This window comes from Oratosquilla oratoria, chromosome 17 (assembly GCF_046742065.1).
Source record: "Oratosquilla oratoria isolate Oo_2021 chromosome 17, ASM4674206v1, whole genome shotgun sequence".
In the NCBI taxonomy this organism is placed as follows: domain Eukaryota; kingdom Metazoa; phylum Arthropoda; class Malacostraca; order Stomatopoda; family Squillidae; genus Oratosquilla; species Oratosquilla oratoria.
In genome coordinates this window covers 45,646,977-45,673,327 of record NC_134793.1, presented here as the reverse complement: position 1 = coordinate 45,673,327, position 26,351 = coordinate 45,646,977, and the positions used below count along the sequence as shown (strand labels likewise).

The 26,351-nt window shown below is 39.3% G+C and overlaps 1 protein-coding gene across 1 annotated transcript; it reads left to right on the top strand.

Annotated features, from left to right (window-relative positions):
- The first annotated feature begins 704 nt into the window (after nucleotides 1-704).
- Nucleotides 705-26,017, top strand: cactin (cactin, spliceosome C complex subunit). The gene is made up of 8 exons (XM_076201005.1): nucleotides 705-840; nucleotides 6,520-7,024; nucleotides 11,590-11,945; nucleotides 12,984-13,176; nucleotides 13,808-14,072; nucleotides 14,812-14,986; nucleotides 22,665-22,940; nucleotides 23,821-26,017. Exons 1-8 carry the CDS (start codon nucleotides 749-751, stop codon nucleotides 24,248-24,250), a joined length of 2,292 nt encoding a protein of 763 aa, XP_076057120.1. The 5' UTR covers nucleotides 705-748; the 3' UTR covers nucleotides 24,251-26,017.
- The last annotated feature ends 334 nt before the right edge of the window (nucleotides 26,018-26,351 follow it).

Here is a 26,351-nt window from a genome sequence, read left to right as displayed (position 1 = left end):
TTGTAGTCTCTCTTCATATGATAGTTTTGAGAGTGTTGGTGCCAGTTTTGTAATTGCTCTTTGTATTCTTTCAAGTTTTTTTATACATTTTTTTGTACTTGGTGACCATATCGTTGCTGCATGTGTGTGTGTGTGTGTGTGTGTGTGTGTGTGTGTGTGTGTGTGTGTGTGTGTGTGTGTGTGTGTGTGTGTGTGTGTGTGTGTGTGTGTGTGTGTGTGTGTGTGTGTGTGTGTAATCAAATAACATAATAATTAGATAAATTATTTAATGCTTCTTTGTCATCTACTCATAAGTGACACTTAAAAGTATTGAGGTATGACATTAGATTCGCTCTTTGCTTGATGGTCCTATATTTTGATTCAAATTTTTGAACATGTGATATATTCCTTCGTACCTGTTTTTGTGCTATAAGATATATTTTCTTATACATTATTTCGCGATGTGATAGTCGTTGAGTACCATATTGCCCATATAAACTGCATAAAATGAAAACTTATGTATTGGTAAAGTTATTCCTTGGTATCCTTTTTATTTTCAAGTGAGTACGTTTTCTATGTTAGTAGTGCAGATGAAGTAAACATTTAATTGTTTTATGAAATGTTATGTCACATTAAAAGTGTAATTATTTAAGCTTATTGCACATTATTTTATACAAATTTATAAGTTTATTGTAGTAAGTGTAAATCGCTTATGAAATCGCTGTCAACGTTTGTTTACAATCTAAGTTGTAACTAGTGCAGGCGTACAATGGGTTCTGACAACAAAAAGAAAAAATCACGGGACTATGAAAAATACAAAAATAAAAATGAAATTCGTGTAAAAGATAGGCATGCAGACAGGTAAGCAAACAAAAAAGAAAGTTTGTATATACATAGGTAAAAGACAGCTTGTGAAAAAAATCTAACTCCACATTTTTTTTTACCAGACTTTACTGAAAAACGGAAGACATACGTTATATTCCTACCATGAAAGTGGCTTCGCACAGTTTCAATTTATTATCAAGTTCATAATGATGTAACTGTAGGTTTATAAATGTTAGAAAACCTTGAAATACAGAATAACAAACTTGCCCCAAATCCCAATGTTTACCAACTCGCAAGGTTTTATTTTTACTTTGTACTCTGAAGCTATAACATAAGTCAAAGAACATTGGAGATAAGTTTTGGCACTTCTGGAATACAGTGATCCTCTCTGACAACATGTTTGCTTCCCCCACCCCTCCAGTGCTAAATTACAAAGTCACAGTGAAAACTGAAATAAATGTAAAATTACTTTACAATCAATCAATCTGCTGCCACAGCCCAGGACCAGGTCTCTCAAACTATAAGAAATAGCTATTGGATTGCTCCACAAGTTACTCAAGGATGAAATACCAAAATATTTTGTCAAATAGGTATGCTTCAGGTTGGGTAGTGAAGATGAAGTTTTCATTGTCATCTGTCTGATGGCGGTCTCACTAAACGCCGACCAAAACCACACAATGACGGGTTTTGCTCAAATGCATAATTTATATATATAAAATACCATATAGTTGCATTATTTGACCTATTTTCTTTAAAATGTGTGACTTCTATGTAAAATGATCAAAGAGAAGTTATGTTTTTATCCTTTGCAAAATTACCAACCGGCAACCAACACCGACCAAACCCAAACAATGACGGCTTTTGCTCAAATGTATAATCTTAAATAAAAATTAGCATATGGTTGCATTATTTGACCTATTCTCTGTAAAATGTGTGATTTCCATGTAAAATCATCAGAGAAGTTACGTTTTTATCCTCTGCAAAATTACCAACCGCCGACCAACGTCGACCAAAGCCGACCAAAACCACACAATGACGGTTTTTGCCCAAATGCATAATTTATATATAAAAAATAGCATATGGTTGCATTATTTGACCTATTTTCTTTAAAATGTGTGACTTCCATGTAAAATCATCAAAGAGAATACGTTTTTGTCATTTGAGCAAAAGCTGTCATTGTTTGGGTTTGGTCGGCGTTGGTTGCCGGTTGGTAATTTTGCAGAGGATAAAAACGTAACTTCTCTTTGATGATTTTACATGGAAATCACACATTTTAAAGAAAATAGGTCAAATAATGCAACCATATGCTATTTTTTATATATAAATTATGCATTTGATAAAAAAACATCATTGTGTGGTTTTGGTCGGCGTTTAGTGAGACCCGTCTGATGGTTGTATTTGGGGCCAGGCCCAATCTAAAGTATTATTGATTTAGTCATGATGACCTGAACACTGTTGTACCAGTGTGGTGTTTCAATCTCTTGGAGGTTATTTTGGTATATTTTTAGTGGTGCACACCTATGCAATATTATAATACAGCAATAGAAAATTAAAGGTATTATTTTAGTTGTGCACATCTATGCGATACAGTATTAGAAAATTATTAATTTTGTGAATTATAATAATTGAACGTAATATGCGATTTTCTTGGCGGAAATAAAAAAAAAATTGCCTAGAAGCAAATTTACTAAAGAACAAAGCTGATAGGATATGGTCTGAATGCCATGCCAGTCCAGTCACTATCAGACGATAGCTTTCACGTTATGGACCGGGTGTTCTCCAACTCCAGGTGTCTAATAAGCACTGTTACAAAGATGAGGCTTCCTTGGACTTTATGAGAGAACACAGGGTTCTGCCATTGTCTATTAATTGCCTGAGGTACAACAATAATCAGGCCGTCAACATCCGTGATGACAACAACCAGGATGATCTTTAGAATTTGAGGTATTGAATTACTAAATATAGGTTAGGTTAGGTAGGCTAGGTTAGAATAGACTAATTTATCATTCTTTAATTTCTTCAACCTCTGCATCTATGAAAACAAGCATGGTGTATTATTCAGTCGCCGCGGCTTTGTTCATTGGTAAATAGGTTTTAGCAACTTTTTTATTATTAATTTCCACCAAGAAAATCGCATATTATGTTGATCTATTACAATTTACAAAATTAATAATTATCTATTGCTACATCACGTAGGCGTGCACAACTAAAATTTTACTAAATTAAATATTAGTTTTGTAAATTATATCCACATTTATAGTTTACAAAATTGATATTTAATATTGTCACAGCCCAAAGGGATTTCTCCCTGTCTTCTCTTTTTCTACACGAGGGGGTGGTCACCAATTAAGTGAAGCAGCCTTGCTGTGGATGTACTGTCTTGCTACGTTGCATTTGACCCAGGGCAGTTGGTGGATCCAGGGACTACCTGTCATCTTTGGAGAGCTGAGATGGGAGGGGTGGAGGGGTTGGCGGAAGGGACTAAAATGGGTGGCAATAGGTATGTGCGACTTGGCTACCTCCTTTTAAGGGCAAAAAAGCTCTTGATGTATAGATAATAAATTATAATACATCAGTGTAATACACATTTTTCTTGGCAAAAATCAGTTACAAAAAGCCTTGTGAAAAGCAAATACACTACTGAACGGAGCTGTGATGATAGGTTTGAGAAGCCATGTTCGTCTGTACAATCCTGTCGATATCAGTTTAATGATGTGTTGATGTTGTGTACCAGGTGTTCTCCCACTCTAAGTGATGTCACCATGCTACAAATTTTTAAAACAGTGATACGGAGATGGGCTTCATGCTTTTCTTCAGGCAGTGAAACTCCTCTACACCTTGCAGTCTGATTGGATGCCAAAACTGGCTATCAATATCCCTGACAATAAAGATGACCTTGATGACCTCTAGAATTATAGGTACCACATTACTAAATGCAGGTTAGGTTAGGTTAAATGAATTTATCATACTTAAATTTCTTTGACCTCTGTATCTATCAAAACAAAGATGGCATCTCAGCAGTCAATGTGGCTCCATTTGTTAGTGTATCCTTTTTAACAACTTATTCTTTTGTTAATTTCCACCAAGAAAAACATATGTTGATGTATTATGATTTATAAAATGAATATTTGATTTTCTATTGCTATATCACATAGGTATGCTCTTAAAAAAATTTACTGTTATTTTTCATGGGGTGATGTGGTGGGGATTTGATGGAGTATGAAATTTGGTGGTTGCTCGCAGAGAATTGGTTTTCTGATTTGAGCACAAATGTGTTTTTGTGTGGATGTATTAAGTGTTACAGGTGATTTGTTGCTATAGGTGTTTTAGAAGTATACTGCTGTGTTTTAATTGGTTGTGCTTGTGTAATGTAATGGGTTGGATGATTAGAGCTGTCACAGAAACTGTGTTCCTGTCTTTTTTTGGTAAAATTCCAGGATCATACAACCATGGATATATAACATAAAATATACTTTGTCCAATAGCTCCTAATATTACTATTCCATAGAAAAAATAGATTTCTCAAATGCAAAAAAGAAAGAAGAGAAAAATGTGGTTGCATGATACTGAAATACCTCATTTTCATGTGTTTTATAGGTAGGATTTTGGTTTTTGTGGCAGATATCTTTGGGGGGTGATTTTAATGCATTCTATTTTACTGATAAAGAAAATTAAACTTGTATATTGTACCAAAAACTAAATACAGTCGAACCTCGAATGCCCGGACCCTCGTATGACCGGTCAAAATGAACAGAGGGCGGACTTTTCAAGCAAAGTTCCCTATTTGTCCAGTAGGTGGCAGCGACGGCCGTACACGTGTACTCAAACCCAGCCCAGTCAAGCTGCCACCAGGGCTGCCGTTTCGTAGAATTTTGTACCAAAACGTAGTAAAATAGCGGTATGTGGCAACTGCATAAGGACATGAGGAAATTTTTTCTACATATCAGCGGGCTGTTAAAAACGTTCAAAAACTCAAACTCTTGTTTAAAAATATAGAACTAGTTCTCAAATAATAAATGGTACATCAAAATATGACTTTCATTGGTAATTGTGTTACTTATAAAATATTATACCCCAAAAGATACATTTTTACCGTGTAGAAAAAATTCTATGCTAAAGTTTCAGCTTTCTTTTAGCGATAATAATATAAAAAAAAAAAATTATATCTTACTGAATATGTTAGGGCATGGGGGCCTTATATACATTCAAGAATAAAAAAACTAGAATCAAAATTTTGCCAAAGTTTGACAAGTATATCTTGCTATGAAAGTCTGCACACGCACGAGAAAAATGTATGCCCCGGTATGGCAACACTCCCATTCTACACGGCAGTGTAGAAAACATGGCAACCCTGGCCGCCACCATTGTCTCGCGTGCATACCTTCTGATATTTACAGTGTACATAATAAAAAATACAGTACAGACGCTCCTCAACTTACGTTCCGAACGGCCGAACATAAGTTGAAAATGAACGTAAGTTGTTACTGTACTATACATCCGTAAATTCTATTACCGTATCTTACAAAACACCCCTAAATCATTAGTTATACACATAACATTGTAAAATAATAACATTAATTTCAAATAAATTAAATTCAAGCAGCATAAATTGAGATGGTGGAGGAGGATGAGGCAAGGCACTTTCAGTCTGTCGTTTGTGCAATGTAAACAATGGATGCAGCGTCATGCGTAAGTATCGTTTGAACTACGGAGAGTGCGCTAAACTAAAAAATTCACTCAAAAATGTTTTTTTACAGTCAGTTCAAACGTAAAAGGAATGAACGTAAGTAGAGGAGCGTCTGTACAGTACACTGTATATACAGTACATTTACATGCCTGTATTACAGTTATTATTACAGAATTATTAGTATTATTGCATTATTATTACAGTATTGTTATTAGTACAGTGTTAGAGTATTATTCTTATGTGTTTATATGCCATATCATACATTACCTATCCATATACCGCTATGAAAATCTACGGGTGCTAGGGCGATATTTTCGATGACCGGACATTTGGCATGACCGAACTACCCTTCCCCCCAATTAGCCCGGGCTTTCGAGGTTCGACTGTTTGTATTCAAAATTTGTCTGTTATTACTCTCATTGCTAAAGTGTGTTTTGCTGATTGTCGGGAACCATCCTGTGAAGTCTTAGTCAAGTGTGGTTCTTATGAATTGTTTGCAGATATTAATTTAGAGTTTCTGTTGTCCAAAGCCCATGCTTGCAATTGATTTTTGTTGGTTTATTTTCTTTTTGGTTTTCATTGTCCGATCTTGGATGTATGGACTGAAAGTCATGAGCATCAAAAGTCAATTCTAGAATCTTAAAGTTCTTTTCCAGTGAAAGGTTGGGTCATTTAATTTCACTGTCTTCTCTATTGTGTCCAGCAGTCATAAATTGTTTTAGTCACCTCAATCAAAGATCACAATATATAGTATGTTTCAGCTATTTCTGATGGTGCTCATGAGTTTATATGTAAGGTAAGAAGACTAGATACAGCTGTATTGCTTCTGATCTGGGCAATGGGAGGGAGACAGTGATGACCCTTCATCCAAGAAGAGATAAGATGAAAGGGAAACAAATGGAAATGGGATAGGTGCATACCTTGACTGGCTACCACCCTTGTAAAGGGGAAGAAGCCTTTGGTATATAGATGGAAAAAAAAAAAAGTCGAGAATTATTTCATTGTTAAAATTATGTGTTTTATTTCAGGCCATTATCCAGATCAAGGAGTAGGTCAAGAGACCGAAAGTATAAGCATAGGTCAAGGTCATATTCACCTTGTCAGCAATATGAGATAAAGAGGCGAATTTCCAGATCAAAATCTAGAGAGAAAGAAAGGAAACAAAGGTCTCCAGCCAGGGAGCGATCAGAATCCTACGAAAGCCAGGTCACCAGAGAGCATGAAAGACGAAGGAACTCCAGATCTCGGTCAACAGAATTGCACCAACATAGGAACAGGTCTCGGTCTCCCTCAGATTCCTCTAGCAGTAGGAAAAAGAAAAAGAAGCCTAAAAAAAAAAACAAGAAGAAGAAGAGGGGTGCATCTTCCGCAAGCAGTTCATCGGAGAGTAGTGAATTGGATGAAGAGATAAGCCTTTTGGAACGGCTCGAAAAGGAAAGGCAAAGACATATCAAAGAAGCGATAATGCGGAAAGAAGCTGGTAAGGCAAACGAGACTCCTGAAGAAAAGCGACTTCGTAGACTTCAAAAGAAGGTGAGAAATTACAACATTTTCTTTCAAAAAATACAAGTCTGGCACTACCAGATTTTGAAAAAAGGGTAGTAAATGTTTTAGTCAAGCAGTTTGTAATTATGATAATTATTATTATTGTTATAATTGTTGCTGGTACCTTAAGTTTCAGTTCTAAGACAGTGCCAGTACCTAATAGGGTGCATAATCAAAATGCTGTGGATGGAACTGTCACATGTATAGGACAATGAGCACCTTCTCTTACACTGCCTCATACTAACTATTCCTAGAGAACAATACAACAATTCTTCTTTGAGTAACCAATGGGACTGTTTAGTGGCCACAGCCAACCTGTAGACTTCCTGCAAGAGAGACCTGGGGCAACAGATTGATTAAATGGAGAAAAAAATAGCAACATACTATTCAAACATCTACAAGAACTGCATCCAGGACCCCAAAACATATCCATGAAAAAACACAAGACACTTTTAGATCACAAAACAAGCACTCCTTAATAGACTTCCAATTTTTATACATCACCAGGCTCCTGAGACATCAGCTCAATCGAGAAATCACTCCCAATACAATTAATGAACACCCTGGTATGACTGATCAGGTCACACCCCCACATTTTAAAACAATACCCATATAGAATTGCCTTGGATAGAGAATCCAACAGCTTTAGATGCAGCCACCACACATAAGACACAAAGCCACCTCATTCCAGACTGTTCTACTCTTACCCTGTCCAGACAATACAAAACATGTTCTCTTAGTGACTTGTGAGCTGAACTGGTGGCTGTGACCATTTAATGGAAGTGATGTATCTCCTTTAAGAGATCAGTCATAATCCATTGTTCCAGAGACCCACAGCCCTCAGTAACTAGCAATAGACACAAAGTTGAGTTACCATTTGGCCAGGATTAGAGCAGGGCAGTGTAAGATGAGGTGTTCAGCATCTTCCATTAGAGCTTTATATATATATATATATATATAGCCTGGCACATTCTTTTGCCATTACAAATGACACATGATACAACAGATTCATTAAAATTCTGTATATAAGTTGTTGAAGTATAGAGCTTTAGATAAATCATTGGCTTGTCATATTTTGTAAGTACATATATATATATATATATATATATATACATATACACCCACACACACACACACCAAGGGCTTTTTCCCTCTTACGAAGGAGGTAGCCAAAGTCAAAGGCATAAATCCACTCTCACCCATGTAGTAAGCGCTGAAACTAACAGTTGTTTTAAAAAACGATTAGACAACTTTATGGATGGGGATGACAGGTGGTAATGGATACGGAGCTGCCTAGTGTAGGCCTTATGGTCTTTTGCAGTCTCCTTTATTCTTATGTTCTTATCCCCTCATACTCCACTCCCATTTAACCCCCCCCACACACACACACACACACACCTCTTTTCTTGGCTCCTCTGGATGATGGGTCATCTTGCATCTTGCCCACTGCCCTGGGTCAAAAGTAATGCCGCAAGACACAGCACATCCACAGCAAGGCTGCGTCATTTAATCAGCAAACACCCCCCCTCCATCCCCTCATATAGAGAAGAGAAGACAGGGAGAAGCCTTTCGGGCTGCATCAAAATACCATTCACATGTACTTCCTCCCCCATCCACTCCCATGCATCATAGCATCATCCATACACAATCATTTTCCACTCATCCATATCTTCTGTCATCTCCCCTCTTCAACAGACATTCCCCTCTTTACCATTGCCCCTTTTACCCCATCCACCCATCTCATCCATGGTCATCCCCTCATGTTCACTTCCTCCTCCTCTGCTGTCCACACATCTTTTACTAATCTTTTTTCACTCATTCTTTCCATGTGTCCAAACCATCCCAATGCTCTCATCAACTCTATCTCCCAACTCCCTTTCCACTCCCACTCTCCTCCTCACCTCATTTCTCACTCTATCCAGCCTAGTAACCCCTTCCATACTTCTCAGGCATTTCATCTCAAATACATTTAAACTCTTTCTTCCTCTCTTATGATTCATGTCTATTTCTCATTACACTTTTTAATCCTCCAAGGCATTTACTTGCTTCTCTCAATCTACATTCTACCTCCACTCCTCCCCTCCTTTCCTGCCACATTTGACTCCAAGTATAAAACTATCCACTTCCTCCAGTCTCTCTCCCTTAATATTCTCTTCAAATTTGCTGCCATCCTCTTCCCATGTACATCTCATCACCTTATTTTTGCCCACATTCTTTCACACACCTTCCCAATCTCTGTCAATAACTTCTTTAATCTCTCCTCTGATCCTGCCACAAGCACATTGTCGTCAGCAAACAACTGGCTTATCTCCCATTTTTCTCCATTTTCTTCAACCATTTCCGATCCCCAACCCATTACCCTTGCATTTACCTCTCGCACCACCCCATCCATGTATAAATTGAACAGCCATGGTGACATAACACATACCTGGTGATGTCCCACCTTTACCTCAAACCAAACTCACCATTTCTAATTCTAGCACATGCTCTACTACTCTCATAGAAATTCTTGACTGCTCTTAACAGCTTTCTCCAATCCCATAAATCTGCAATACCTCCTACAGTGCCTTCCTGTCTACCCTGTCCTAAGCCTTTTCTAAACCCATAAAAAAAATCCTTACCTTTTCTTTTTTAAAGCTTTCTCACATACCAGCCAATTGGGGTCGCCAATTTAATGAAGCAGCCTTGCTGTGGATGTGCTGTGTCTTGTGGCACTGCTTCTACCCCAGGGCAGTTGACAAGATGCAAGGATGACCCATCATCCAGGAGGTGCCAAGATAAGAGGGTAGAGGGGAGTGGAGTATATAGGGAATGGAATGGGTGGGAGTGGTTTCTATGCCTTTATTTTTTGGCTACCTCCCTTGTAAAAGGGAAAAAGCCTTTGATATATGTATGTATGTACCTCATCTTTTGTTATTTCTCCTCCATTTCTTCATTCATCACTGAAGTGTTCAAGTGGATCAAAGGCTATAACAAGGGTGATGCAAACAAGGTCATCATAACAAAACAACAGGGCAGGACTCGCAGTAATGGGTATAAACTGGACAAATTTAGATTTAAGAAGGAAATAGGCAAGAATTGGTTTACAAATAGGGTGGTCGATGAATGGAATAAACTTAGTAACCACGTAGTAAGCGCTGAAACTATCAGTTGTTTTAAAAAACGATTAGACAACTTTATGGATGGGGACGACAGGTGGTGATGGATACAGAGCTGCCTAGTGTAGGCCTTATGGTCTTTTGCAGTCTCCTTTATTTCTTATGTTCTTATGTTCTTATGTCATTTTCTTAGCACTTCCCATTGCAACTACCCATCCCTTCCTATCCTCCTTCACATTTAGTAACTCCCTAAAATACTCTGCCCATCTTCCTCTTATTGCTGTCTCTTCCATTATCATCTCTCCATCTACACCTTTTACCTTTTCTTCTCTACTTGATTCACCTCTTCTTCCTCTCTTAATTTCCTTCCAAAACATCTTTTTTTATTACTTTCTGTCATACTCATACCCCATTTCACATCTACTCTCCTCATTGCCTCCTTTATCTTATGTTTTATTTAGTTTTTTTTTTTTTTTTTTTCTTTTTTTGCCTCTCGTATGATTCCCTCATACTAATTTGCAACCAATCTGTGAATGCTCATTTCCTCTCTTCTACAACCTTCTTTTCTTCATTATCCCACCACTTACTACCCTTCCTTCTATTTCCTCCCATCCTCCTTGTTCCACACCATCTTTGCATACCATGTGACTCCCTCCTTGAACCATCCCCATTCCTCCTCCATTCCTTGTTCTACTTTATCCCTCACCCTCCCACTCTTTTCCCAGCTTCTTGTACTCCTCCTTTTCTGTCTTATATAAGCAGTTTACTCTAAGCACCTCCCTACCTTCTGTCCTTTTCTTTCTCCACCAAAAAATGATCTCATATTCCCCCACTCTCTTCCCTAAGAACATGTACATCCAAAACTCTTCCTACTTTTCTCCTGGTTACCACTATATAGTCAATCAAAGCCCTATCCACCACTCTCTCCCATGTGTACTCATGCTTGACTTTCTTCCTAAATACTGTGTTTACTATCATCAGCTCTCTTTTTAGACATATCTCCACCATCAACTCTCCATAGCATTGAGATCTCCCAATACCACTACATTGGCAGTTCTCCCTAAAGCCTCTATGCACTTTTTTAAATCTATCCAAAAAGCCTCCCTTTCCTGTACACTTTTCTCACTACCAGGCCCATATGCTTGTAAGTAACAAGTATTATTTCTCCTGAAGCAGTGATCAAGAGGTAGTGTGGTGACCCTTAGGTGACCTCTAGTAGCACTACTCCCCTGATTGTACTCCATATTTCTTTCATATACTGGCATGGATGATGGAAAAAAGTAAAGAGAACAAAGATAGGCAGTTGCAATTCTTTATCTTTGGTGGATCTTCCAATGTTATTCAGGACCCCAAAATCAAATAATAAGGGAAAAAGGGAGTAGTATCCTTCCCATATGCAATATGTTTCATTATAGCATTTGTGAAGAACAGCAATTGTATTGTTATTTTTTTCAGGAAGCAAAGGAGAGAGGCCGCAAAGAGAAGATGGGATGGGACAGTGACTACCTCCACTTCACCAATGCTGACAATCCTTATGGGGACAATAACCTCCTGGAGACATTTGTTTGGAGAAGGAAGCTAGAAAAAGAGGGTCTTTCGGACATCAGCAAAGAAGAAATCGAGAAGAGAAATCGGGCTAAAATGGAGGAAAACAAAAGAGAGCTGGAAAAGGTGAAGAAACGAAGACAGGAGAGGGAACTGGAGAGAGCAGAGAGGGAAAAGGCCATGGAACTTGAACAGAGACAGAGAGAAGCCGCTCAGTTTTCACAGTTTTCAAAACAAGAAGATCAGTTTCAACTGGAACAAGCAAGGTCAGGAGAAATTTTCTTTGGGTGTATTCTCAAACTCTATTTTTTCTTCTTTTGATTAAATCCTGATTATCTGCACATGGGGTGCTGTATAAAAGTAAGGGCAATACTATTAAACCTGTGATTTAATAAATGGCATCAGATTTGAACATGTATTACTGAACAACTCCCAACCCCTTGACATAGCAACAAGCATTTGGTAAAGACCCATAGATAATTAATGAACTGGCTTTACCAAATCCTGAGCTTTGTTGATTGAACCCCCATGTCCCAATCCATTCATTACATCTAGGATTTACTGTATTTGATGACTTATTCCATATATTTGAATGATGCCTGATGCAATGATTAGAAATTGAGTTAGTAAACCAAATGTGCAGACCTTTTCTATTCAAAATATAGCTGGAACCAATGATAGGTAACCATCATTGTTTCTGTAGCTAGGCATAGGGGCAAGAAATCCTCATCCCTGACATTAATGTCATCCATTTCACTTCTTCCTGCTCTAAACGAAGAGGAAAATTGCATCCATTTTCATCCTCAGCAGTACTGCCAGTTCATCCATAGTACCTCCTCTCATGGAACAGGTTGTCAACTTGATCTGGACATTCATTTTCAACACCTTTACACATTTTAACTTGTTCACAACCTAACCTTGACAAAAGAAGGATGATGATCACTTTCAATTTCTATTATTCCTCCTCTCAACACTTCTCCTTGAATTTCTCCTTCACTTCCTCTTGATTCCACCTCTGGTGTAATGGTTTCCCAAAGGGCAGAAGCACTAGTTATTACCAGTGAATTATATTACTAAGGGACCTTTTCCATGAGAAAGGTGCACCGGAGATAAGTTGGCAGTATTGCCAGGAAAGAAATGAGGTCCAGTTTTCATACAAGTAGGAAAGAATAATAGTTGTGAGATTTTTCATCACCAATGCTCCTTTGCACTAAGATTGGCAGTATGTAGAATTTTGTATTTAGATTGTATGTGATCAACCTGAGAAGACCAAATGATTAAAATATGCTTTTTTCCTCCAACAGGTTGAGATCGTACATTCGTATCCAGGATAGCCGAGCCAAACCAATTGATCTGTTGGCACAATATGTTAGTTCGGAAGGTGATGTGTCAGCAGTGGATATGCACGAACCATACACTCACCTCACTGGCCTTACCCTCAGGGATCTAGAAGATTTACTGGAAGACATCAAAGTGTATATGCAGCTGGAAAAGGAGGTAGGAATACTATATCCTCCCTTTCACTGCTAAATGATTGCCATGGAAATGAATATAATAATATGGTGTGGTAGTCAGAATATAAGGAAAAGGTCACCTAGTATGGAAGGGAGTAATCAAAATAAGCTATACTTTCTTCACTAGTGTGGGGATTCTGTGGAGGTGAATGAAATAGCCTGTCAGTAACCAGAATAAATATTCTTCCTTAAGTTTATTAATATTATCCTGAAGTACTCAGATTAAACCAAATAGTAAAGGGAATAATTGAGTGTCTTAAAATGCCAGGACTGGTTTTGTCTTAAGTCAATCACTGGTGACATTCCTTAGTTTTCACATTAGAGAAACTTGATAACAATTGGTTGATAGAAAAAGCCTTTTCTGAAACTAGAAACAAAGAAACATTGATTATTTTCTTGGTGTGTATTTTATGGACCAAGGACATTATAATGTATGTTGACCCCTATATTTTTCAAGGGGTGATTGTGCCAAATAGAATAGCCTAGTAGCAGTAAGAAAAAAAAATTAATATAGGAGATGATATAACACATTCATTATTCATTTCATTATTCATTTCTGAAAGGAAAATCTCATTGGAGTATCCAAACTCACCAGTCCCTTGTTCAATCCACAGAATGAGAACCAGGCCTACTGGACGGATCTGACCGTCATTGTGCAGGATGAGGTACGCAGGCTGAGGCAGAGAGATCTACCCCCAGATGCCACTGCCCACAGACAAGGCATCCACATGGCTGTGGCAAGTGATGTGTCTTCCATCTTCAAGAACAAAAGTGTAGCAGAGCTGAGCAAACTGCAACTAAATATTGAGAACAAGCTGGCAGGACCCACGGCTGGGTTGGATGTAGGGTACTGGGAGTCACTCCTTTCACAACTCAAAGGTAAGCTGTTTATGGATCTTTGCAGCCTTGCTGTGGATGTGCTGTGTCTTGCGACACTGCTTCTGACCCAGGGCAGTGGACAGGATGCAGGGATGACCCATCATCCAGGAGGTGCCAAGATATGAGGGAGGGAGGAGGGTGGAGGGGAGTGGAATATGTAGGAAATGGAATGGGTAGGAGTGGTTTCCATGCCTTTTTCATTTTGGCCACCCCCCGTGTAGGAGGAAAAAGCCTTTGGTACATGTATGTATGCATCTGTGGTGCAGTCATCACAACAGTCCATTTGTATTTGAGGTTAACCTGTTCCTAGTTGAAAGGATCCTGCAGAGATGAGTGGAATAGCCTGGGAGGATTAAAAAGGTAAATATTCCTTAGTATGGAAGGAGTTAATCAAGAGATGCCTGAGAGAAAGAGGATGAATATTTTTTTAAATAAAGTGTTTGAAAAATATCTATTACAAAAATGGATAGTGAAAAATGTGGTGATGCAGAGTACATGGGTGGAAAGGAAGTTGTTAGGATAAATCGGTGCTGGTCTGGGGATGTAGGAAGAACAAATAAGAAGAAAAAAAGTGGAAAACAGAATTAGATGGAGTTAATTTGAAAGGAAGACAGAATGAGCGGGAAGGTGGGAAAGGGTTTGAATATACATGAAATGTGTATGTGTGTATGTCTATGTATAAAATAAAAGAGACCATAACATGCAAATGTAATTATGGTGAACCACGTCTCACTTTCAGCACACCAGGCTCGCGCTCGACTCCGAGAGAGACACAGAGATAACTTGAGGAAGAAGCTGGAGCTTCTGAAGGCTGAACAAGGAGTGAAGGAAGAAAGAGAAGAGGATGAGGATGTGAAACCTCCAGTCCCAGAGGAAGGTGCTGAAGAACAAACTTCAGAAAAAGATAACGAAAGGTATGTAAGGGAAGGGGGAGGGGGATAGGTGGGGAAGTAGGGAGGGGTTGTGTGTGAATGATATTTTGGTGCAGCCCAGAGGGATTTCTCCCCATCTTCTTTATTTTCTGCATGAGGTGCACAGAGAAGTTGGGGCCACTGATTAACCTCTTCACTACGGGGCACATCGCACGTCTGGCAGCATTAGCTGCCCGACGTGCAATGTTGCGTCATAATAATCGCATTATAAAAAATAAAGTCAGTGCTCAATCGTTCGTTCTCTTTCACCTGTGTATTTTGATAACCATAGAAAACTGATGAAGCCAGTTTAGAGAGAATGAAAATTACGTAGGTATGACTACAATAAATATAATCAAGATGGCGACGTTGGCAACATCGAGTACCCATTTGCTCCTCATGCCGCCTACGTAAGCGTCACCGTATGGAAGTGGTTAAGTGGAGTGACCTTGCTGTGTCTTGCCATGTTGCTTCTGACCCAGGACAGTGGGCTGGAGATGGGAAGACCCTCCATCTACAAAGAGCTCAAATGAGAGGGAGGACAGGGTGGTGCATGGAAGTGGAATGAGTGGGAGAGGGTACAGGCCTTTTGATTTGATTACCTCTCTTATAAGGTATAGATAGATGCAGGCCATATATATATAGATAGCCTAGTTGGAAAGTCACTGTTGCACTTGTCATGAGGATACCGGGTTTGAGTCTTGGGCAGTACCGCATTTCAATTTCAGCATGCTGGCCTTTGATGGCTTAGAATTAAAGTGCATTGTGGTTGTTAAAATGTATCTCTAATCACTGGGACCCATTCAGTGTTGTACATACACTGTAGATATATGTATATGTATATATATATATATATATTTTTTTTTTTTTTTTTTTTTAATATAGTCACAAAGTGTGCAAAGGTGGTGTGTGGAACAAGGAGGATGGGAGGAAATCAAAGGAAGGGTAGCAAGTGGTGGGATGAGGAACCAAAGAAGGTTGTAGAAGAGCATTCACAGATTGGTTACAAAATAGGATGAGGTAGTCATATGAGAGATACAAAGAAAAGAAAAGAGAAGTAAAGCATAAGATAAAGGAGGCAAAGAGGAGAGTAGACATGAAATGGGGTAAGAGTATGACAGAAAATTTTGAAAGTAATAAAAAGATGTTTTGGAAAGAAATTAAGAGAGGAAGAAGAGGTGAATCAAGTAGAGAAGAAAAGGCAAAAGGTGCTGATGGAAAGATGATAATGGAAGAGACAGCAGTAAGAGGAAGATGGGCAGAGTATTTTAGGGAGTTGCTATATGTGAAGGAGGATAGGGAGGGAAAGATAGTTGCAGTGGGAAGTGCTAAGAAAATGGCCATGATGAGTGAGGAAAATGGAGGAGAAATAAGGAAGGATGAAATGAAGGCAGTTGTTAAGATGATGAGAGCAGGTGTCATGCAGAATGTCTGAAAAAAGGAGGTACAGTGATGGTGGACTGACTGGTGAGGTTATTTAATGTTTGTTTAAGAGAGGGTAGAGTGCCAGGGAACTGGAGGAGTGCCTATATAGTTCCACTTTACAATGGAAGAGGGGACAAGTGTGAGTGTAGTAGCTTCAGAGGGATCAGTTTATGTGTAGTTGAGAAGGCATATGGGAGGGTTTTGATTGAGAGGATTAGGAGAGGAACAGAGGGAATAATTGGTGAGGAACAGTGTGGGTTTAGGACAGGTAGGGGTTCCATGGATCAGATTTTTGTGGTAAGGCAAATATGTGAGAAAGTTTTAGGAAAAGGTATGTTTTTGGGTCTTTATGGATTTGGAAAAGGCTTTTGACAGGGTAGACAGGAAGGAACTGTGGGAAGTATTGTAGATATATGGGATAGGAGAAGGGGAACAAAGCCTTTGGTATATGTATGTAGTACAACCTGTGTTAGAATCAGAAATGGAGAGATATGGACCAAAAGGTCTCCTGTCGGCATGCTTCGCCTTTGTGAGTGGTTTGATGTAAAGGTGGGACTTAGCTAAGGATGTGTTATGTTGCCTTGGCTGTTCAATTTATACAAGGATGGGGTGGCACAAGAGGTAAATGCAAGGATAATGAGTCAGGGATTGGAGATGGTTAAGGAAAATGGAGAAAAGTGGGAGATAAGTCAGTTGTTCTTTACTGACAACACTGCTTGTGGCAGGATCAGAAGAGGGATTGAGAAAGTTAGTAACAGTTTGGGGAGATGTGCAAAAAAAGGAAGTTGAAGATAAATGTGGGTAAAATTAAGGTGATGAGATGTACAAGGGCAGAAAGTGGAAGCAGATTGGAAGTGAGTATTAAGGGAGACTGGAGGAAATGGATAGTTTTAGATACTTGGGGTCGAATGTGGCAGGAAAGGGAGGAGTGGAGGTTGAGATATAATGTAGATAGAGAAAAGCAAGTTAATGCCTTGGTGGATTAAAAAGTGTAATGATAGACATTTGGGAATGGATGCTAAGAGGAGATTGTATGAAGGAGTGATTGTGCTGACAGCAATGTATGGTGCAGAAACATGGAAAATAAGAGAAGAGAGGAGGAGTTTGAATGTGTTTGAGATGAAATGCCTGAGAAGTATGATAGGGATTACTAGGCTGGATGTACAGTGATGGTGGACTGACTGGTGAGGTTATTTAATGTTTGTTTAAGAGAGGGTAGAGTGCCAGAGGACTGGAGTAGTGCCTGTATAGTTCCACTTTAATAATGGAAGAGGGGACAAGTGTGAGTGTAGTAGCTTCAGAGGGATTAGCTTGTTAAGTGTAGTTGGGAGGGTCTTGAATGAGAGGATTAGAAGAAGAACAGAGGGAGTAATTGGTGAGTAACAGTGTGGGTTTAGGATAGGTAGAGGTTGCATAGATCAGATTTTTGTGGTAAGACAGGTATATGAGAAAGCTAAAGGAAAAGGTAAGGATGATTTTTGGGTTTTTATGAATTTGGAAAAGGCTTATGACAGGGTAGACAGGAAGGCACTGTGGGAGGTATTGCAGATATACGGGATAGGAGGAAAGCTTCTAGGAGCTGTCGAGTTTTTATGAGAGTAGTAGTGCATGTGTCAGGATTAGAAATGGAGAGAGTGAGTGGTTTGAGTTAAAGGTGGGCTTTCATCAGGGGTGTGTTATGTCACCCTGGCTGCTCAATTTATTCATGGATGGGGTGGTGCAAGAGGTAAATACAAGGGTGGTGGGTCAGGGATTGGAGATGGTTAATGAAAACAGAGATAAGTGGGAGATAAGCCAGTTATTTTTTATGGACAACACTGTGCTTGTAGCAGGATCAGAGGAGGGATTGAGGAAGTTAGTGACAGAGTTTGGGAAAGTGTGAAAGAAGGAAGTTGAAGATAAATGTGGGTAAAAGTAAGGTGATGAGATACACAAGGGGTGAAAGTGGCAGCAGAAGTGAGTATTAAGGGAGACTGGAAGAAGTGGATAGTTTTAGATACTTAGGTGCGAATGTGGCAGGAAAGGGAGGAGTGGAAGTGGAGGTAGAGTGTAATTTGAGAGAAGCGAGTAAATACCTTGGTGGATTAAAAAGTGTAATTAGAACTAGACATTTGGGAATGGATGCTTAGAGGAGATTGTATGAAGGAATGATTTGCCGACAGAACTGTATGGGGCAGAAACATGGAATATAAGAGAGGAAGAGAGAAGGAGTTTGAGATGAGGTGTCTGAGAAGTATGATAAGGGTTACTAGGCTGGATAGAGTGAGAAATGAGGTGAGGAGGAGAACAGTGGTGGTAAGGGAGTTGGGAGATAGGGTGGATGAAAGAGTATTGGGATGGTTTGGACACATGGAAAGAATGAATGAAGAAAGACTAGTAAAAGAGGTGTGGAAGGAGTGAACATGAGGGGTCGACCTAGGATGAGATGGATGGATGGGGTAAAAGGGGCTTTGGGGAAGAGGGGAATGTCTATTTAGGAAGGATGGGAGAGGACAGAAGACAGGGGTGAATGGAGAATGGTTTTGTATGGATGATGCTCTCATGCATGGAAAGTATTGGGTGGGGGATGGTGGGTGAGGGAGTATGTATGAGAAAAATTTGACGCAGCCCAAAGGGATTTCTCACCGTCTTCTCCATTTCTGCATGTGGGGATGGAGAGGGGAGGTCACCAATATAATGAAGTGGCCTTGCTGTGGATGTGCTGAGTCTTGCAACACTGCTTCTGACCCAGGGCAGTGGACAAGATGCAGGGATGACCCATCATCCAGGAGGTGCCAAAATAAAAGGGAGGGAATAGTGTGGAGTGTGATAGGGATGGAATGGGTGAACTGATTTTTATACCTTTGTTTTTTTGGCTTTTTTGGCTATCTCCCTTATAAGGGGGAAAAAGCCTTTGGTATATGTATGTATGTATATATATATACTGTATATATATACATACATACAGCAAAATTCCGATTATCCAATGTCCAGTATAATGGCAATCCTGATATAACACCTTTTTGACAGGCCCTATTAATAAGATTAAATGTAAATATTAATGCACGACAATGCCAGTATTTGAATTTCATGCACATTCTTGGCAGGCAAACAATGTGGGTAGAGCAACAATGTTCTAGTAACAGTCATCCAAGCTACTGGGCACAGCCCTCTGAGTCACTGCTATATTACCTGTTGCATCCACTGTGTTTGTCTCCTCTTTATCAGCTTATATTGGTGTGTCTATGCTAGCTACTATATCTCACCATGGCCCCACCACAGAATAAGACTATGGAGAAGAGCAGGCACTTTGTTGTGACGCTGTCAAAGAAGATAGTGCTTGTAAAACAGATGGAGAAGGGAGAGAGCTGAAGCAAGGTGGTAGTGGAATTCAATGTGAGTTTGTCGATGCTGTATGACCTCAAGAAACAGAAGGACAAGCTCCAGTCTTTCGTTGCTAACACAGAAGCCCCTCTATTGTTAACCACTTCACTCCAGGTCAAAATCTTGAGGGCAGCATTAGCTGCCAGACAGACGATGTTGCATCATAATACTCGCATTATAAAAAATAAAGTCATGACTGTATCGATCGTTCTCTCTTTCACCCGTGAATCTTGTTACCATAGAAAATGTGATGAAGCCAGTTTACAGAGTATGGGGGTCACACAGGTACAACTACAATGAATATAATCAAGACGCCAACATCGGCATCCTCGCGTACCCACTTCCTCCTCATGACGCTTATGTAGGCATCACCGTATGGAAGGGGTTAATTGACAAGAGGAAGTCATTGAAGAGACCTAAGTGGACGAATTGGACTGGGTTCTCTACATTTGGTTTACCAGTCAATGCTCCAAAGTTAAACCTGTCATCGGGCCTATGCTCATTGAGGAGGCCAAGAAGCTATGGGCAGATTTGGAGATTGAAAATGAATGTAATTTTTCCATCAGATGGCTGCACAACTGTAAGACTCGTCACGGCATCAGGAAGCTGGAAATCAGTGGTGAACATTGCTCAGCAAATCATGATGTAGCTGAAAATTATGCTGAAATTTTCTCTAGCCTCATATGTGAGCATAATGTTAACCCAGACCATGTTTATAATGCTGAAGAAACAGCACTTTTTAGGCGTTTGCTCAGCTCAACTGTAGCTGGACTCAAGGAAAAGGGGGCTGTTGGATTCAAGCACAACAAGGACCAGATTACCATTTTTCCATGTGGACTGGAACCCACAAGCTTACTTTATTTGTGATTGGCAAATTTAAGAAACCCAGGGCATTTAAAAATGTCCATCATTTGCTAGTCCATTATAATGCTAACAGCAATGTGTGGATGACGGCAGAACTTTTCAAGTGGTGGTTCTTCCATGCTTTTGTAGTGGAAGTGAAGGAGCATCTTCATCAGCAGAGGTTGAGTAAGGATTCCAAAGTCCTTCTTGTACTGGACAGTTGCACCGCTCATCAACTCTTTTTGAAGGAAAAGTACATAAGGACAGTAGTAAAAGACAAGATGAGCTGGAGAGCAGTAAGGAGTGGAGTTCCACAAGGTTCAGTGCCTGCACCAATAATGTTTCTTGTCTATGTTAACCCCTTCCATACGGTGCCGCATACGTAGGCGGCATGAGGAGCAAGTGGATATGCGAGGCTGCCATATCGGCGTCTTGATTATATTTATTGTAGTTGCCCCTGCATAATGACATACTCTCTAAACTGTCTTCATCACATTTTCTATGGTTATCAAAATTCACGGGTGAAAGAGAGAACGATCGATATAAGCGGTGACTATATTTTATGATGCGAGTATTATTACGACACATACATCTGACAGCTAATGCTGCCCTCGAGATTTTGGCCCGGAGTGAAGAGGTTAATGACATGATGGAAGGAACAACAAGCTATGCCAACATGTTTGCAGATGATGCAAAAATCATGAGAAGAGTGAAGAATAAGAAGGACAGTAGAATATTGCGAAAAGATCTAGATACTATTTTTGCATGGAGCCAAGAATGATAAATTCAGTTCAGTACTAAAAAAAAAAATGCAAAATACTGGAAATTGACAATAGCGGCAAAGGGCCATCCTTAAACAATTCCTTGGAAAGCGAACACATTACAAAAGCAAAAGAGGAGAAAGACATGGGAGGGATGAAAAAAGACAACCTGTCACCTGACATACATACATACATACATATACCAAAGGCTTTTTCCCCCTACACAGGGTGGTAGCCAAAAAGAAAAAGGCATAGAAACCACTCCCATCCATTCCATTTCCTATATATTCCACTCCCCTCCACCCTCCTCCCTCCCTCTTATCTTGGCACCTCCTGACATACATATCAGAAAGATTGTGGGAGAGACATATGGACTACAGCATAAGATTAAAGTGGTATTCCATTATATGGATGGAGAGATAATGAAAAAGCTTATTGAAACCCTGATATGACCAAGACTGGAATAAGTTTCAGTAATATGATACCCACACAGTGAAGGATATAAGCAAGGTTGAGAAAATACAAAGGGTAGCAACCAAACTGGTCCTCTGCCTGGCAAATAAGCCATATGTGGAAAGACTAAAAGTACTGGGTCTGTACCTTTGAAAGATCAGAGAGAAAGAGGTGACATAATTACCATATTCAGGTCACTAAAAGGGATAGATTGCATTATTAGAAGAAATCTCCTGATTAAGGATTGAAGGGCTCTAAGAGGCCATGGAAGTAAATTAAGAAAAAACATATATCAAAAGGATGGCAAGAAATACAGTTTTCCATATAGATGTATATGTGGAATAGCATAAGTGATATAGCCCAAGCTCAAACAATACATGAGTTCAAATTTAAGTATGATAATTGGAAATCAAAGATAAAGATTAAGTTGGAACCATACATGAATGATATTTTGATGCAGCCCAGAGAGAACTCCCCATCTGTCTCTCTCTTTTTTCTGCAAAATGGGACAGAGGGGGGGGGGGCATTTAATTGAAGCAGCCGTGCTGTGGATATGTTGTGTCTGGCTCCATTGCTTTTGACCCAGGGCAGTGAGTGGGATACAGGGACGACCCATCATCCATAAGGACCTACAATAAGATGAGAGGGAGGAAAGGGGGGGGTGGATGGGAGTGGGTGTACTTGCCTTTAGATTTGGCTATCTCCCTTGTAAGGGAGAAGAAGCCCTTGGTTTGTAGATAGATAGATCTGTTCATTCATTTATTGTGTATCTGGCCATGTTGTGCCAAAAAATCCTTCTGCTAGCATATTTATCAATTGTAATCCATTTCATCCAGCAGTGACAAGGAAGACACAGATAGCTGGGACTCAGGGTGTGAAGGTGATGCCATCATAGATGCTGCCATCACAGCCTATGACTCAGGACGCTATTCTCCAACAAGGCTGCAGCAAGATTCTTTAGAGCCGGGAACTGTGGTCGTTGATGAGGCTGAGGATGCGCAGAGACTGGTATGGGCAAGAGGACGGGTGGTAGGCGCAGGCCAGGCAGTGGAAAGTGTCATGACGGCAGAGGAAAAGGCCATGCAACAGGAGGCTCGGCGAGCTATGACCAAGTAAGTTATTTGATTATTCGTTACCTTCTGTTCTCATTACATGAAATCTATTAGCATGGGGTTAGGCCTTCAGTCATTTGACATCTTCCTTTCTTAAGGGATACCATAAAGGTGGATATGTTTGAAAACACATAGTCCTATATTAGTGAGCAATAGTTCTTGTTGCATCAAGAGTCACCTAGTGGAAAACCTACAGCCCCACAGTGGCTGGCAAAATCCACAGGCCCTCCCACATATCTTTCTGGGAGGAAACTTCAGACTGTATTCTATAAGTGTGGGACAGTTTCCATTTCACCAGCTGAAAGTTGTACAGTGAGTCCTCCTTATATGGTAATTCTTTATCCAGTAAATTCACAGTTATGGTATTTGGTAATTACTACCCTCGATTCTATTTACGGTAAGAAAAATTCACAGATACGGTATCCGCTCATGTTTTGGAGGTAAAATTAGATATTTTGAAGAGGAAAGAGCAGGGAGAAGGTACGTCAAAACTTGGGTTCAGTATACAGTAATTTCAATTTGGAGTAAGGTGTTCAGGAATGCATATGTACCGTATAACAAGGACTCACTGTACAGGAAAGGAAGCATTTGCAGGTTGTCAGCTGTCCACATGTAAAAAAGTTTAAGAAATACATTTAAAAGTTGATAGAAAGAGATCCTGGGCCTAGTCTGAAAACCAGGTGTCAGCATCTGAGACCTCCTGATGGAGGTGAAAGGGTGGACAGGTTTTGAAGATGGGTGACAAGAAGAAGATTCTCTGGTGGTATCTGTCTTGCGGGACCACCACACATATAGCTGTCATTAGTTCCAGGGGGTGGTAATGGCTGAATATCACCTTTAGACTTTCCTGTAATTCAAGCTTCTGTATTCCCCATTTCAGTGATGAAGCACAGTTCAGTGTTGAAGCCAAGCTGGAGAACTCCCAGTATCTGTGGTCAGACAAGTACCGACCCAGAAAACCCAGGTACTTCAATCGTGTGCACACAGGCTTCGAGTGGAACAAATATAACCAGACTCATTACGACATGGATAACCCACCTCCCAAGATTGTTCAAGGGTACAAGTTCAACATTTTCTATCCTGACCTTATGGACAAGGGCAAGACTCCACAGTATGAGCTCATTCCATGTGAAGGAAACAAAGATTTTGCCTTGCTCAAATTCACTGCTGGACCTCCGTATGAAGATATTGCTTTTAAGATTGTAAATCGTGAATGGGAGTATTCATACAAGAGAGGATTTAGATGTCAGTTTCATAACAATATATTTCAGCTGTGGTTTCACTTCAAAAGATACAGATATAGGCGATAAAGTTGCTGTAGGGCAGGGTTCATCATATGTGGTCCAGATATTATATTGAACCCTTTGTTCTAACAGTGTTTTTATCACATATTGTAGGAATAACACAAAAATCTTTGATGTAACGTGAAATTTTGTAATCTCACATTGCAGGATTTGTGAATGTAGTACCAACTTTGGAAGAGTCTTACAGCTGTGCTAGTAATCAAGTGTTTACCATTTATAAGCATTGCATAGAACTGAGAATTTGTACATTTCTTAAAAGCTTTGTGATTATATCTCAAGGATTAATATGTTTGATATTGTTGGGATTCAGCAGAAAAGTGTTGGATAGCTGTATTTACAGTATTCTTTTGGAGCTAAGAAATGCTGGTAGATGTTTTATTTCATTGCCTATAAACAGTTTTTATCTTTGGGGCAATATCATGCTGAAGAGGAGAAATTATACAGGTGGTAAATGAAAGATTTAAGAAGGGTAGCAGAACATAGGGATAGTAGAATTTGAAAGTGATCAGCATTCTTTCAGTGGCTGTTAGATAGCATTGAGATAAACATGTATGTAAAAAAAGTGGCAGTAGTGGTATTAGTCTGCAAATTGATCAAATTAGAAGGTTCTTGGAAGGGAAAATTAACATGTTAGTGCTACTGGTGGGATTTTATATATATATATATATATGTATGTATGTATATATGTATATGTAGGTATGTATATATGTATACGTATGTATGTATATATGTATACATATGTATGTATATATGTGTATATATGTATATGTATGTATATATATGTATGTAAATATGTATATGTACATACATATACATGTATATGTATGTATATATATATATATATGTGTATGTATATATATATATATATATATAATATATATAGACACACACACACACAAAGAAAGAATATGTAGCTTGGGACTTTGGTTAAGCAAAGTTTTGAAAAATATCCCATTGTTATATAACAACTGGTCTTTTATTTTTGCTAAAGTAGATTAGAAACATGAATAACAATTTCATCTTCAGGGCTTCATCCCATTGGTATTTGTAGGATGGAAATCATGAAATGATATTCTCAGGAAATTTACCTCTTCCAACATGGATTCCCTGTATGATCCTTATGTGGGAGTGAAATTTGGAGATTGAATTGCTTGGAAGGGGCTTTTTAAGTTATAATTTCATGGAAACCTTGGTATCGGTGAATAGGTATGATCCATTGACTTTTTGTTTGATTCAACTTAACTTTACAAGAGTTCACTCTCAAAAAGGTTTTGGACGGTGCCTCCTTGAAAAGGACTTTTGAGGCAGGGAATTTAATGTAGTGTGCCCTTACTAAAAACTCGCCACCTGGCAGCCTCGAACCACCTCTACTTTAGTTGAGATAGAAGCACATATGTATCAGTTTAAGTGTGAAATCTATGTTCATATTGGGATATAGTATTACATCTGTGCATCCGTTATTGTGAAATCTTTGTTCAAAAGTGCATCCTTTTGTATTGTCTTATGGTATTAGAACGGAACTTAATTTATGTGAAACTCGTTGAAAATTATCCCAGTTCATAATCGCATTAATGCTTTAACTATTACGTCTTCATTTTCTTTGTGAATAAAGAAAATTGTGAATAAACGAAAGTGATCTTATTTGATGAGCACAGTGGTTATGGTTATTTTTAAAGGGCCACTTCTGCCAAGGGAAATAAACATGAATTTTTGTCATCATTTATGTGTCGTTGAGTTGCTCTAATTTCTCAAATAAATTTTATAAATAGTAAAGTTGTTCTCCTTGAGCTTGGTTTTATTTTTGAAACCGAATTTTTTCAAGTACTTGTAGAAAGGGGGAGAAGAGAGGAGGGGATGGCATTTGCCTTCCCTGCCTAACCACTCCTTCCATGCCTTCCCCCTCACCTTCTCCCCATCTCTCTCTTCTCATCTCTCTCTTCTCAGATCTCTCTTCTCATCTCTCTCTTCACTTAGAATTCTTTCTCTATCTCCTTTTCTCCTTCCTTCCCTCCAACCCCTCCTCCTGTTCCTCCTTTCCCTCTTCCTTACCCTCCTCCTCTTTCTCTTTCCCCACCTCATCTTCCTCCTTCCCTACCTCCTCTTACTC